The following is a 14,971-nucleotide window of genomic DNA, read 5'->3' as shown; positions in this document are numbered from 1 at the left end:
TACGTTTCTGGGTCTGCTGTCTAGGTTTGCTCCACGAGAGCCAGAGCGAATTCATCTTGGCTGAGAGGGCTTTTCTGGAGGCCAGAACGCAGCTGAGGGCAAAAGAAGCAAAGAAGCAAACACTGAGGGAGGAGGAGGAGGAGGAGGAGGAGGAGGAGGAGGAGGAGGAGGAGAAAGACAAGGAGGACAAAAATGAGAAGGAGAAAGACCAGCGAGAGGAAGAGGAGATGGCCACGCCTGCATGTCAGTCTGCCACTGTTAAGAAAGGTGAGATGCAGTGGGATTAAAAGCATGTAATGTGTCTTCATCTGAATGAAGTTATGTGTTAGTTTTCTCTCGTCACATGAGGGCAATCAGGCAGCAAACATAAATGCCATTCTTGGAGAGAAAAGCAGGAAAAATAGTCGTGAATGTGGTGATATCTGTATCGGGGGTGACCGAGAAATTGTAATTTGGGGTTTGGTTTGTACTGGAAGTGTTTCTGGTTCCAGTTCTCCTGGATCTGCAATGTTGAAACTCGACTCACATCTTTAACACTACATATACTGCATGATGAAACACACTGAGATGCATTAACATTCAAAACATTCAAACAAATCCAAAACCCAAAATCTAATTTTTCATTATTATTGACATTTGCTATAAAATCTCAAATAACAAGAAAGGGTGCATTTTCAGTGTGAAAAGGACAAGCTGTCAGTTAGTAATGGATTGTAGTTTTTGTTTGATTTCTATCTTTGTGCACTTAATTTAATTTAACATGTTAAAATAAAGAATGTTGATACACAACATCACCTATATATTTTTAGATGAAATCTGTTGGCAACCTATAAATAAGACTTGTCTAATCTCTTCTGTCTGTGATACGCTCATTGGACTTAAGTGCACTTTTTTTTTTTAAGATTATTTTTGGGGGAATTTTCGGCCTTTATTTTGACAGAAAAGCTGAAGACATGAAAGGGGAGAGAGAGGGGGAATGAAATGCAGCAAAGGGCCGCAGGTCAGAGTTGAACCTGGGCCCGCTGCGTTGAGGAGTAAACCTCTATATATGGGCGCCCGCTCTACCAACTGAGCTATACGGGCGCTCAATGGTGGTTTTTGCCTCCAACGGCGCCTTCCAGGCAGCTAACCCTAAACATAACCATTGCCGTGCTGCCTGGGAGGAGACGTTGGGGGCAAAACAACACCAAAGACCTATACGGGTGCCCAACCTAAAGGTCTTTTGGCGGTGACTATGGGTGCCAAATGCTACCTGACAATGTTGCTGTCATTTCTCTTAGACCCAGAGTGTGGAGACCAGGACTCAGAGGTGCAAGCAGAGCCTCCTGCACAGAGTGTCAGCTCCAGATCAGCTCCAGCTGAACTCTCCTCAGAGAACATTTACACAGAGACAGTTCAGTTCCTGCTGCAGAACATTGCCCTGCAGGTAAAAACACACATAGTGGCTGGTGGTTTGCCAAGCTGACCAGCCAGCTGCACTCAGTGGCCAAATAGGAATGAAAACAACCCATAATGTACGACCATTAATGATGCTCCAACATCTGGGAAATGACAGCTGTGGAAAAGACATATATTGTGGGAATCAAAACACATTGTGGAAAAGGGCAATATGAAGTTTTTTTTTTCTTCATATTATACATTTATTGTACAATGTATTTATAATGGCACACTAAAATCAACAATGGCTACTATTGTCAGCAGTAAAAGGTTCAACCAAAATGAAACAACAACATGGCCTTGTTGTGGTTGCTAACAGTTATCAGCAGTCACTGTTGTCCTGTTGTCAGATGGCGGAGCGTGCTCTGTCCCTGGAGCTGCTGTGTTCAGCTGGTGGTCGCAGTGTCTCCTATCTTCTTCATCTGGCGCAGCTGCAGCTGCTCAGAGCTGACTACTGCAGTGCCGCCGCCAGCCTCCAGGAGGCGCTGTTTCACAGAGACCAGGTACTCACACACTTTACTTCTGGCTGCAACACTGAGTAAGGACTGGGTGGAAAATGTGACATGTGCAGTATGGGTCACTGCTTCTGTTTGCAGCAAAGATTCACATTTAGTTTTGGATTTATGAACTTCTTTCACCCCATTGTTGTTTGTATACTATACTATGTATTTACTCTCCTTCTGTAAGGCCTATTGGCAAAGTCAGAAATGTACTCTTTATTGGTAGTGGTGTGTTCATGGATAAAAGACTCATTTTGGATCATTCTTTTCAGAGGATATAGGGACTCAGATTATTTCACTGCACAACCTTTTTAGTTAGGTTTAGTCTGTTAATATTCATGTGATGTGACCACACACGCAAAAGCACCTGATTAAACTAGCATCTCTTCTGAATCCCTGACCTGAGAAGTGTTGCCCACCCTGTGAGCAGGATGTGGATGCATGGGCGCTGAATGGTCACTGTCACTACCTGCAAGGGTCGTTCAGTGATGCCCAGGAGAGCTATGAGCAGAGCCTGAACTTCCTGCAGCTGCCATCAGACGCTCACCTTGTCCTACTCCGCCTGGGATCCATCTACCTCCAGCAGGGGAAGGTCAGACATTGAGACAAGCTTCACTGCTCTCTGATCAGTCAGACAGTTTACTCATGTGTACTGTATCTGCTGATGAATCAGCCAGGTGCATTTCCAGGAAAGACTACACATTTCACCAGTCATTCTTAAACTCTACCAGCCACAGGCATGGCTGCCATGCATCTCGAAAAACTAGGAACTCTACAATACTGTATTAAGGCATTCTAGTCATAGTACATTTTTCTAGAATAGCAAAAAACTCAGGAACAATGGGTTTTCCTGGACACATATTTTAATGTTGTTATTGTATTGCTACACGTGAATTTCTATATCAATGTGAGTGTGTCATAAAAAGAGCATTGTGCTGTAGAAACCAGGCAGTTATTCTTATATTCCTATTTGACATTGTAAAACATCTTGTATGAAGCAACTAACTACAGTGTAATTAAATCTCTTATTCTTATGTTTTTAACTTTCAGTTTGAGCAAGCCAAAGTTGTCTACCTGCAGGCTTGTGAGCGGTCTCCGTCCTGCCTGACCTGGCTGGGCCTGGGCACCGCCTGTTACCGGGTAAAACTCCACCTCCACCTCCAGAACAATGAAGGAAACCTGGAATTATATTGAAATCCAGTTTAAGTCTGGTTTTGAATAGTCTATATCCTTGACGTTCCACTTTTGGGATTTCTCCGGTGCCGCAGGAAATTCCACCGGATGCATGTCTTTTCACCGTTTCCTTTCGCTTTCTTTGTGTTAGAATTCTAAACTTCGGTGGATTTATGAGGACTATGGTTAACTGCTCCTTGGATCTCTGCAGGGTAAATCTAGACTATCTGTCCAATCTGAGTTTTCTGTTGCACGACTAAAACAACTTTTGAACGTACACATGTTCCACCAAAACAAGTTCCTTCCCGAGGCTATTTTGCAGCGGCTCCGTGCGGAGCTTAGCGCTGCCCATGACGATTGTAATTGGTTTAAATGGCAATAAACCAGAGCACGTTTTTCTCCCATCCCAGAATGTTGTGTGGACTAGCCAGACCCTCCTCCGCAGCGCTGTGGAGGAAGGTCTGGCAAAGACTAGGTTTTGAAAGGCTCCAAAGCAGTCTGATTAATACATTGTATCTTGTGACATTACTGTGTTAAAGGCAGTTCATGTTGATGTTATTTCTTCACCAAAACAGCTGAACAAAGCCCAGGTGACTCTTGAATCTACTGTATAGTTTGCCAACAAGCTCACGTAAACAAGACAGCTGTGGAGCCTTATTTCTTTTTTTCATTTACTTTGTAAAGGAAGTGAGCCTTGTTGTGTTTGTGTGTATCTGTTTGTGTAGCTGGAGGAGCTGTGTGTAGCTGAAGAAGCTTTGACTGAGGCCAATCATTTGAACAACCAGAACGCAGAGGTGTGGGCTTACCTGTCTCTGATCTGCCTCAGGGTGAGTGGAGACAGCGCTCTGAAAACACACCAGCTGTGTCCCAGTTCAAGCTCTGCCTCCCTTAAAGGACAAATCCGGCGCAAAATGAAGCTAGGGGTTAATAACACATGTGTACTGAGTCGACTGTTCTCTGGGATTTGTTTTCATGCTAATCGAATGTGACCAGTTTTATCACAAACCGCTAATTAGCTTATAACGCTAGTCGTCGGGGCCACACTAAAGTAAAAAGAAATCACTATTTCTATACCACTAACAAGGCTCAAAATAGCATCACACTTCCACGGTAGCATAATGAGGGTCCCTACATGTAAAAAGAAGCATTGGGAACTTTTTAAGTGTACAGACAGTTTATTAAAAACAGACAGTATCGTTCATGTATACAGGCAGGCGCCATCTTGGGAAAACAGTCACGATCAGTCGAACAACGAACACCATGCAACCAGTAACCAGTAACATAGCTCAAGCACGGCGTTCGTGCTTTGACTGATCGTGACTGTTTTCCCAAGATATGTATAGTGAACGGTACTGTCTTTCTAAACTATCTTTTTAATAAACTGTCTGTACACTTACAAAGTTGTCAATGCTTCGGTTTACATGTAGAAGTGTGGTGCTATTTTGAACCTTGTTAGTGGTATAGAAATAGCGATTTCTTTTTACTTCCGCGTGCCCCGACAACTAGCTTTATAAGCTAATTAGCGGTTTGTGCTAAAACTGGTCACATTCGATTAGCATGAAAACAAATCCCAGAGAACGGTCGACTCAGTACCCATGTGTTATTAACCCCTAGGTTCATTTTGCGCCGGATTTCTCCTTTAAGGGCTAAATTTCAAGACGGAAATGAGCCAACACTTTCCCCTTATAAATAATCCCAAAAGAATTTAGCCTTTCTTTACCCAAACATGAGTTGCACATCTGGTAAATGGTCCTTAGTATCCCATGATCCATTGTTCACTGATCACAAGACCTTGTCATATTGCTCAGTGAGCCTGGACTTCATTTGAGGAGGAAAAGCAAGTTCTGCTAAACCCTCAGGTCCAACCAAGGACACACCTTTGTGACCTCTGTCATTACAGGAATACAGCCTCTGAATTGGGACACAGTTCAACACAGATTCACTTTTTCACTGTCTGCAACTGGATTTTTCGAGGCCTGCAGAGACCTGAACTAACCATGTAATGAACCTTTTGTTTTCAGTCTGGCAGACAAGAGGAAGCAGAGCAGTTTTATAAATATGCAACAAGGGTGAGTTGGTCTAGTGTTTTTATTAGTCATTTAAAGTAGGGCTGGGACCAGTTATGGATTTATTGTTAAAGGACAATTCCGGCGCAAAACAAACCTAGGGGGTAATAACAGATGTGTACCCACTCTGTCGCTCTCTGCGACATGTTTTCATGCTAATCGAATGTGTTTGTAGCTTGAAACAAGCTAGCGCGGACCGCTGATTAGCTTACAACGCTAGTATTCGGGGCACAGGGAAAGTAAAAACAAATCGCTAATTATACCACTAAAAAGGCTCAAAATATCACCAAACTTCAACGGTTGCATAATGAGGGTCCCTATATGTTAACCGAAGCATTGAGAACATTGTAAGTGTACAGACAGTTTATTAAAAAGATAGTTTAGAAAGACCGTAGCTCCCAAGACGGCGACCGCCTGTAGACAAGAACGCGACTGTCTTTCTAAACTATCTTTTTAATAAACTGTCTGTACACTTACAATGTTCTCAATGCTTCGGTTAACATGTAGGGACCCTCATTATGCTACCGTTGAAGTGTGGTATAGCGATTTGTTTTTACGTTCCCTGTGCCCCGAATACTAGCGTTGTAAGCTAATCAGCGGTCCGCGCTAGCTTGTTTCAAGCTACAAACGCATTCGATTAGCATGAAAACATGTCCCAGAGAACGACAGAGTGGGTACACATCTGTTATTACTCCCTAGGTTCGTTTTGCGCCAGAATTGTCCTTTAATATCGATAATGCCGCAAAACAGCAAATAAACCTACCACAATTTAATTTGTTTCAGTGTTACATAAAACACCGCGAAAACAAAGCTTTTTGATTTCTTGAGTCAGTCAAATATGTAGCATTTTTAACTGAAGAGAAAATACTTTCATATAGATTACTAGTTTATACTGGTTTGTTTTGTTGTCACATAATCCAGGCCTCGAGGTATTTATCCTTCATTTTGTCACAATGTATTCATTGGAATAAATTATATGTAATAAATTTAACAAATAATACATTAGTCCAAGATCTTTTTAAAAAGTCATACCTCTGTTTTCATTTCTCATAAAGAAACTCCCATCTAATGAAAACCTGTTCTCTTTTCTTTGCGGACAGTTCAACCTGCAGAAGGAGTCACTCTTCAAAGAGTTCAATGACCTGAAGGATCAGCTCCGCTACGCTCATCTGGTGTCATGCTTTGGAACAAGCTCATAAATCATTTGACCAAGTACATTTCATACACACACACACACACACACACACACACACATCTTAAAATACATTTTATTGTATTTTAAACATTTAACACTTCTTGTGAAAATGAAACACAGCCAGCTCGGACGCACATGATGGGTCAGATTTTACAGACAGTGGAGATCAGTAACTGTTTAAGTCATAATAAAGTTAAACCCTGTTCAATATCGACACAACAAACAAACTCAAAGCAACACAAATAGTCTGACATGTATATAAAACAACTGCAGTATAGTCCTTTTTAAAAATGTAGAGCATTAACAAAAGAAAAGAAAAAGGGCATGTGGTGACAGGTATCAACAGAATATATTAAATCATCTCCCATTTCATGTCATTTTTACCATCTGACCGGCAAAACAAGCCTGATTAGACGTTCTAAAACGTCTTACCAGATTTTGGCACAATCCTTTGTAAGGAAATGCTATGTGGAATAGATATTTTGGCTACACTTCCTGTCAAATTGTTTTATAATATATGTGTTGCAACCAATGCATTTAGGCCTGAATGTATTTCTTATTTTAAATTTGAAAATGAATGTTCCCAAAATGTAGCTGGTACTGTGATTGGAAATGCATTTAAAGTACACTGTATTAAAGTGGCCATTTTGTCCCCCATTTTAAGTATGGATTTCCAAATGCACACTTTATTATAACATCTTTGGTTTCCACATGTATCAGTCTGTTTTTAGTTCTGGCCTCTGTGGCATCACGTACTTTTTTTGCAGTAAGCTCACTGTCTGACCCGAGCAAACAGTTCTCGCAGCCACGGTGAATCCTCGTAGAGGCGAGGGTCACCCAGATACTCTGAGGTCCTCTTGTAAAAATAGTAGTACAACACAGAAGCTGTGAACAGAAAATATATGTGAGGTTTTATCATACAAAACTAAAAAAAACATACAGAAAATACATTTCCACATTTTAAATCAATTTCAAGTTGCTCGGAGTGAGACTGTCCCGTAGCACACAATTGAGTTGTTGATAAATACTGATGACTTACAGTACTTTATTACAGGTTTTGACATATCTGCCTTCATAGCTAGTCCAATTCTCAACTAACAGAGGACAGTGCTTTCAAAAAGTAGTCGCGGCAGCACAACACATCCAAAACAGCTAATAAAAAACCAAATGAAATAAATATATTTTGTGCAATCTCTAATAAGCCAGTTTAGTTGTTCTGTTGTGCAATCAAGAATCTTTATTTCACAGAACCATGCTAATGTTTTGTCTGGTTACAACGATTACTACAAATCCTGCATTACTTTCATCACTTCAAACTCTTGTTCCGACTTGTTCTTTTTTTAAGAATTCATGCAAACGCTGCATCCACTTTCAATCTTGTCGTGAAAATCAACTTGCAAAAACTTGAGACTCGCTTCAGTTAAGTAAATCATCACACCGAATTACTTCAGTTATTGTCTGAAACCAATCTCTGTTACCAGAATAATAACTTAACGTTTCAAATGTAACTGCATAAAAAGGTGAGACATGTCATTTGTGTAAATAAATACATCAATAGTCATTTTTAGTTGGCATAATCCATCAGCTTTTTCCAAGTGAGTGGCTCCTATGTCATGACTTTGAACAATGATTCAGGTTACTTGAGAGATAATACAGTCTGTGATTGTACAGAGACAGAGGAATGGGAAATCCCCACCAGCAATTACAACTACAACTCAGCCCAGTAGAGTTAACAGAGTCTTAAGGAAGGTTCGTAATGAAAGAGATTTTGTGGTGATGCAACACTGAGTCACACACTGAGTAACCGTCTGGGTGGGTCTAAAATAGCAAACGGAACAGAGAGAAATAAAACATGGCTACAGTCCGTTCTCATACTTAATAAGGGATCACCTGCAGGGAAGAACTAGACAGTAAATCATTTTATCCACTTATGAGCTTATACATGTATGAAAATCGCACCCACAAGGCGATGTGAGATCGCTGCCTGCAGCCCGTTGGTAGAGAGGAGGGACTCTGAGAACACTATAAGCTTTCTGTCAATGAAACTCTCCAGAGCATAAAGAGTGATGATCACACTGAAATTCCCTGTCGTTCTATTTGATGATTGATAAAAAAAAAAAAATGAGAGCGGATTCAGAGGTCTGAAACCAGGTTACATAAAAGCAGTTCATGCACAAAGGTGGGATTCGGTAAGGTGGCATAGTTACGGAAAACTATGGGTAAGAGGTAAAGGGAAAACTAAAAAGGTGGGGGAATTGATGGTACAGTTTACATAGTCCTTCAAATACAAATTATGTACTAAAAAGCAGCATTCACTCTCTTAAATATTGAGTAAATATTTCTGCTCTGAGGGAGAAATTCCGATTTATATTCAGCTGAGAGAAAACACAAAGCTCTGCTGTCATTTGTCACTTATTCTCCTGTAACTATTGCTCTCTGAGCATGTCTCAAATCTGAGATATAATTCATATCAATAGTACCGCCTTGATTGCGTCTCTGGTTTCATTTGCATGTCAATTCAAATAAAACTCATGGAATATGCAGTGATAAATTGTTGCTCCTTTTTTCTGAAAGAAGACATATTGTTGACATTATGAACAAAGCTCTAGAGACAACAGTAAACACTTCAAATAAATGCATTTGGCTGGCATTAAAAAGAATGTATTAACAAGTCTTCTTACCGACTCTTTGGAACACAAACAGCACCTGAAGGCCGTCTGTCCAAATAAATCTGTTGATATTTAGCCAACGTAGATTCTGGAAAGAATAAAACACTGATGTCATTGTGTCTATTTGGCTCGTAAAGTAATGAACAAAGTAACATTCACAAGGACTTAGATTTGAATACATTGCTGCCCACTTGTGCGCATACAGCAGCACGTACCATAAGCCAGGAATGGAGTATGATACTGAAGGTCAAGTAGAGAGCAGAGAGAATTAGCAGAGCTCTAAATCGCTCCAGCAATATGGCGACCAGGCCGACCCTGAACACGTAGGTGTTAAACAGCATCAACAGAATGATGATCAGGTTAAACAGGATGGCAATGTCCTGGATACTGTTGAGGAAAAGCATACAGGAAAAGAAAAGCCACGAGAGAAGGATTTGTGTGAGCAGCAGAAACAAAAAGGGACAACAGGCTTACTGTCTTTGTACAGCGTTATTTAAAATCATTCCAGCATCCCAAATGACTCAGTATAGACAACTAAAGTGTACTAATTTTTAGAGCCTGACCGATAAAGGATTTTTTAAGGCCGTATATATCAGCTGATATATATATATATATATATATATTGTTTTTTAATCCAGAAATGTGTAACAAAACATAAACAAATTTCCTTAACATTAGTTATTTGTAGTAATTTATGAGTCCTCACTAACATTATATGATAAAAACTAAACGTGTTTGTTTTATTGTCACAACAGAACAGAGGAACATCAAAATGTATTATAGTTCTGATAAATAAAATGTATAAAAATACAAACATAAGATATGAAACTTAAAGTCCTTTGAACAAAAACACAATAACAAAAAAAAATAAAATAAATCAAAGTTACCAGTATTAATAGACTTGGTAAGCTTCATAAATATAACTTTGAACAAGACTGAAAAAAAAAGAAGAAACAACCATGTTAACACTCATAACATGGTTGAAGGGTGTTTCGTCCTTTTTTATTTTATTTTTTAAATATTCATTTATTGGCCACTATAAATGCGAATACCGACAGTTTGGAAAATGCCTAATATCGGCCAATAATATCTGTCCGCCGATATATCGGTCGGGCTGTACTAATTTCATCTTTTCCCCCTCGAGCCAGAGATCATGTTTGGCTGCTGAAACAATGAGGAAACTCTTACTCACATGAAAAGCACCAGCTGGACAGCCGGTTCAGCCCTCAGCAGCTCGCTGAAGGAGTTAACAAACAGGTCGAAGGAGAGCAGGCTGAGCTGAATCAGTAACACCAGAGAGTAGTTGCTGGTGTGGAGCGTCTCCGGCCCGAAGGCTGGGCGCCCGGGCGCACTGTGGTGGTTCCACGATGGATCCAAGGCTGCACTGCACTCGCACACGCGTTACATAGAAACATCAATCCACTCACAACAGTCCTGACAGTTTTAGGGGCTCAGTGAGGCATTCAAATGGCTCCACTCTGAAAAGTGTGTTTGAAACATTTAGGGCTCCATTTTCTGTTCAAATTTGTCCCGTTTACTTGGGGAAAATTGAAGTCCTTTCAAAATGGGAAACAGAGTTGGGTATTGGGATGAGCTGCGTGGAAATCACAGATGTCAACATGTCACAAGTGTTGATTTTTCCAGCTCCAGCATAAACAGATCACTGTCACTGGTGTGGTAAAGCATCCACCAATTTGTGAACCTTCATAAATTGAATGAAGTTTGAGCACCAAAGTAAATCCAGTAGAGACTCTGTGGAAGGAGAGACGGGAGAGACACATTAGTATTCTGCTAAAAAACTGTGTTCACTGTACAGTGCAACTCTCATTATGTTGCAGATTTACGTATGTGCACTTGACGTGTACAGGACTATTGTTATTTTCCTACCAAACGTAAGAAAATGTAAAATGAGTCCATTTAACTGCCTCGTGTTGTTACTTCTCTAAGAGTGTTGGTTCTCATATACTGTGATGGAACTTTCCACCTTTTTGACCTTATTAACACACAGCACCTTTTGGGGAAAAAAACAGCTGAAAAGTATCAAACATTTGGTCACATGCAAAAGGATTAAGAGGAAAGGGAGGGACCCTGTGGTTCTAGCAGCAACTGGCGCATCAGTGACTAAAGTATGACTAACCTGGGCTGCTTCCAGGCATGGGCTAGCATGTTGATGAGTACATTTCACACAGTGTCAATACGAGCAGACTACTGTATATAAACTGCTAAGGAGAGGCTGTACCTGCCAAATGATTAGGACTGGCCTGCTTGATCATTTTTTAGATACATCTCACCTCCAGTTGTATCTATCCATGCAGATAGTTTTGGTTTTAGTTGTTCACATTTAAAAAAAAAAATATTCATCCACACTTCAGCCTCTCCGCTTAAGGAAATAGTCCCTCGGAAAACAGTGTTTTCTGTGAATAATCCAGTGATTCTGGGACGATATGTTATGTTTTCGTACAGAGGGCACCAAAATGAAAATCTATCCATCCCTCAAAACCTGAACGAAGAAAATCTATCTACACAGCTAGATGCTAATAAAGGCAGGTGACACACTGACAAAAGATTACCTTAAATAATACTTTGCAAATATCCAGATATAGCTAAGTCACATTTCAAACATAACAAAACAAGCCCCAACACGGATTAAGATTAAATGAAATTACAGCTAATTCTACACCAGGACATTTAAACGTTAAATTGTTTACCGTTGCGTAAGAAGCAGCTTCTCTCTCAAAGGACCATTCTTTTTTGGATGGTGTAATGATATCCTAGAAATACAGAAAAAGAAACAAACATCCTTCGGGTAACTTGTCATCCATTTCATTAAAACAGACAATTGGAGTGATAGGTCCTCCTATCACTACACTGTTGTTGCCACTGGGGTGTTAGTTAAGCAGGTACTGTAAACCTTTGCCTTGGCTCTTCTTATGACACAGGATCCCTATCCAACATGGCTCCCTCCCACTGTAACCAGGTGGATCCTCTTATTACCCCCATATTTATAGATTGGCATGTCCGTGGCAGGTGTGAGGAAGATTAGGACTACGACTGAACAGTGGAGCTTTGACCAGAAGACTACTTGAAAGCTGTCCCACTGAGATTGTGGGACAACCAGTATAAACAAAGGGAAAATAATACCAGACAAACGTGTTCAAAGTTTTAACATCTTGTTCAAGGTTTTTTCCAGCGCTACGGATCCACATCAGAGACTCAATTTCTGCTCTCTCTCTTTTTAATAAAATGTACGAGACCACGAGAATTTAGTTTTCCTTTGACAAGGAATAGTGGTTTCATTTAAAGCCTTCGTTGTTGTTGTTCATGTGCTCCCATCTTGATGTTCTTAGTACCATTTAATCTTCTTAGGAAACTCCCTAACAGCTTGTTGCTTTAGACAGAAGCGATACATCCTCCCTTTTACTAGTTCAGAATCTCAACTACTATCACCAAATTGCTGCCAAAACAATAAAAGTGTATGTACCTGTAAATTGTTGATTTCAGAGGCTGGAGTAGTATCTGTCCAAATGATGCACGTGGCCACTAACAACTCAAGTGAGCATCACAGATTGGCAGCTTGTGTCTTAAGACCCAAGCTGCCCCCCCCTCCCACCCTCTCTAATAGACAGGCACAAGATTTTTGTCAAGACATTTTGGTTAGATTGTTTGGATGCACCTTGAATTAAAAATTGTACTGTGATATGTTTTCTTTTCACTTTATTGTGGACAAAATGTTTCACTTCTGTATGTGCCACTTTTTTTATTTTTATTTTTTATTATTAAATATATCTTTACAATTTACAAACCACAACAGGTTAAGGCTGTATACGTTGAAGCGACCGATTAACATGGTCACATTTCCATCCAAGATTACAGTAATGCTTCTAGAAAGGATATTATTGAATATTTGGTATTCAGCCAGAGAAAACACTGTCATCTAGTGGTGAATGTGTATAACCACACACACACACACACACACACACACACACACACACACACACACACACACACACACACACACACACACACACAATGCTGCACCATTTACTTGTAGGAAAGTACGTCTGCTGTAACTTTTTGGGGATTTTGTCCCTACAGTGCGTTTACTCAAGCACTGTATTAACAACTGGGTGAAGTGGACAACTGCCCTGCAGCCATGAACCACTGGAAACCAGCAGTTTAAATTGGTTTTTGATAATTAGATTAAATCTAATGTTTGGGTATATGAAATGTAAATGTCCATAATCGAATTATGTGTAGTAGTAGTAGTAGTAGTAGTAGTAGTAGTAGTAGTAAATTAAAATGTTAATGCTTCCTTTATTCAGTGAAGTGTTTAATGAAATCCTTACATAATTCATTGAAAAATAAGTGTGTGTGTGTGTGTGTGTGTGTGTGTGTGTGTGTGTGTGTGTGTGTGTGTGTGTGTGTGTGTGTGTGTGTGTCATCATGGCAAAACGTGGTCCTGGAGACACCTACAGTGGGAACTACCACAGAGGTGGTTTTGAGTACTTTGCCAAGTGTTTATATGTCTGTCTGTCTGTGGCCAGATTTTGATGTTTTGATATTTTGATAGAACATGATAGCGTCACAACCGTGCACAATGCAGTCACGAAACTTTACAGGTGTGTAGTTGAGATCAACATGAAGGACAAGTTCAAATATGGCTTTGGTCTGAGCATAGGCGCCGGAAGCAGAGGGGTAGGAAGTAGGGAAGGGTCCTTGGCCCCTCGCTATACACATATGTTACATATGTAGATTTCTTTACTTAAGTTATAATCTGTTTTAAGATTTGGGTAATCTACCATTCCCAGTGTATAACTAATTGTGTTGCAGCGAGGTGCTGAGCCTGGTGGGATTTGTGGCTAAAACACTTGCTAATGCAGAATACTAAAGGCTCATATCAAGGTTTCAAACTTGTGTCGAACTGATTTATGAAGGCCAAAAGGATTCAATTATCCTGTAGGAACTCTCTGCCTGACAAATGTTAATGTTCTACAACTTGTTCTAGAATAACACTACAGAGATGTTAAATAAATAAGTTACTCAAGAGATAAAAATAATGAAGTAGATGTATCATACTGTAAACTACTATAATACTGCCTAAAATATTACAGGAAAATCACATAATTCTGCATTTCCAATACCCTAACCATTGGTTTTGCATTCATACACCTGTTCTGACCACTTATCTGCAATATAGAGATCACAGTGTAGCACAACTGTTCTTCTTTACTGACTGTTCAACAGTCATAAGATCATTGTGGAGTCTTCTATCAGGGATGGTTCATATCCACTAGTGGAAAGTAACAGTACATTAACTGTACAGAGGTACTTGTACCATTGAGTATTTCCTTTTTCTGCTACTTTATACTTCTACTGCACTGCAAGAGGCAAATATTACACTTTTTACTCCACTACATTTATTTGATATTTTTTACATAATACAAAATATAATCACAAATAAATGATGATGTATTATCATAGGTGAAGATAAGACCTTAGTAATTCACAAGCTCGACCCCTTGCAGTATATAAAGTAATTTAAATTAGCCCAACCTTTACCAGCTGCAACATTAAAGTGATGCACACACTAATGCATCAATATTGATAGTTGATAATATAATATGATATACATTCTTCATGATGATTACTTTCACTTTTGGTACACAGTATATTTTGATACTTTTGTAGGCTGCTTTTACTCAAGTAAAATAAATGCAGATCGTATAGTTGTAACAGTATTTTTTACAGTGTCATATTGCTACGTTTACTAAAATAAGTAAGATATCTGAGTAGTCTACATTTTCCCACCACTGTCCATATCTCAGCCTTTTGGAAATGTTCTAGCTCAAATTTAATAGGAATGTTAATACCTAGCTACTGGCTACTAGACTAATATGCTGATGGTGTGGATAAAAAGCCCTAATCAATATA

General features: G+C 39.7%; 2 protein-coding genes across 2 annotated transcripts in view; one reads left to right on the top strand and one right to left on the bottom strand.

Annotated features, from left to right (window-relative positions):
• Positions 1-6,535, top strand: part of LOC144522054 (cilia- and flagella-associated protein 70-like) — a 16,085-nt gene extending 9,550 nt beyond the window's left edge. Inside the window, exons 20-27 of the mRNA XM_078256827.1 lie at positions 25-267; positions 1,281-1,426; positions 1,788-1,940; positions 2,368-2,529; positions 2,988-3,077; positions 3,836-3,937; positions 5,132-5,179; positions 6,277-6,535. Of these exons, the coding sequence (XP_078112953.1) occupies positions 25-267; positions 1,281-1,426; positions 1,788-1,940; positions 2,368-2,529; positions 2,988-3,077; positions 3,836-3,937; positions 5,132-5,179; positions 6,277-6,375 (1,043 nt within the window). The 3' untranslated portion in view covers positions 6,376-6,535. The remainder of the gene's footprint in view (positions 1-24; positions 268-1,280; positions 1,427-1,787; positions 1,941-2,367; positions 2,530-2,987; positions 3,078-3,835; positions 3,938-5,131; positions 5,180-6,276) is intronic.
• A 481-nt stretch (positions 6,536-7,016) lies between these two features.
• Positions 7,017-10,302, bottom strand: LOC144522059 (transmembrane protein 138-like). The gene is made up of 4 exons (XM_078256841.1): positions 10,233-10,302; positions 9,256-9,427; positions 9,053-9,128; positions 7,017-7,256 (listed from the first exon to the last, which is right to left on the bottom strand). The coding sequence occupies exons 2-4, from the start codon at positions 9,379-9,381 to the stop codon at positions 7,144-7,146; spliced, it is 315 nt and encodes a 104-aa protein (XP_078112967.1). The 5' UTR covers positions 9,382-9,427; positions 10,233-10,302; the 3' UTR covers positions 7,017-7,143.
• Between the last annotated feature and the right edge of the window lie 4,669 nt (positions 10,303-14,971).

This window comes from Sander vitreus, chromosome 1 (assembly GCF_031162955.1).
Source record: "Sander vitreus isolate 19-12246 chromosome 1, sanVit1, whole genome shotgun sequence".
Lineage (NCBI taxonomy): Eukaryota > Metazoa > Chordata > Actinopteri > Perciformes > Percidae > Sander > Sander vitreus.
This window is presented reverse-complemented; position numbering and strand designations above follow the sequence as displayed.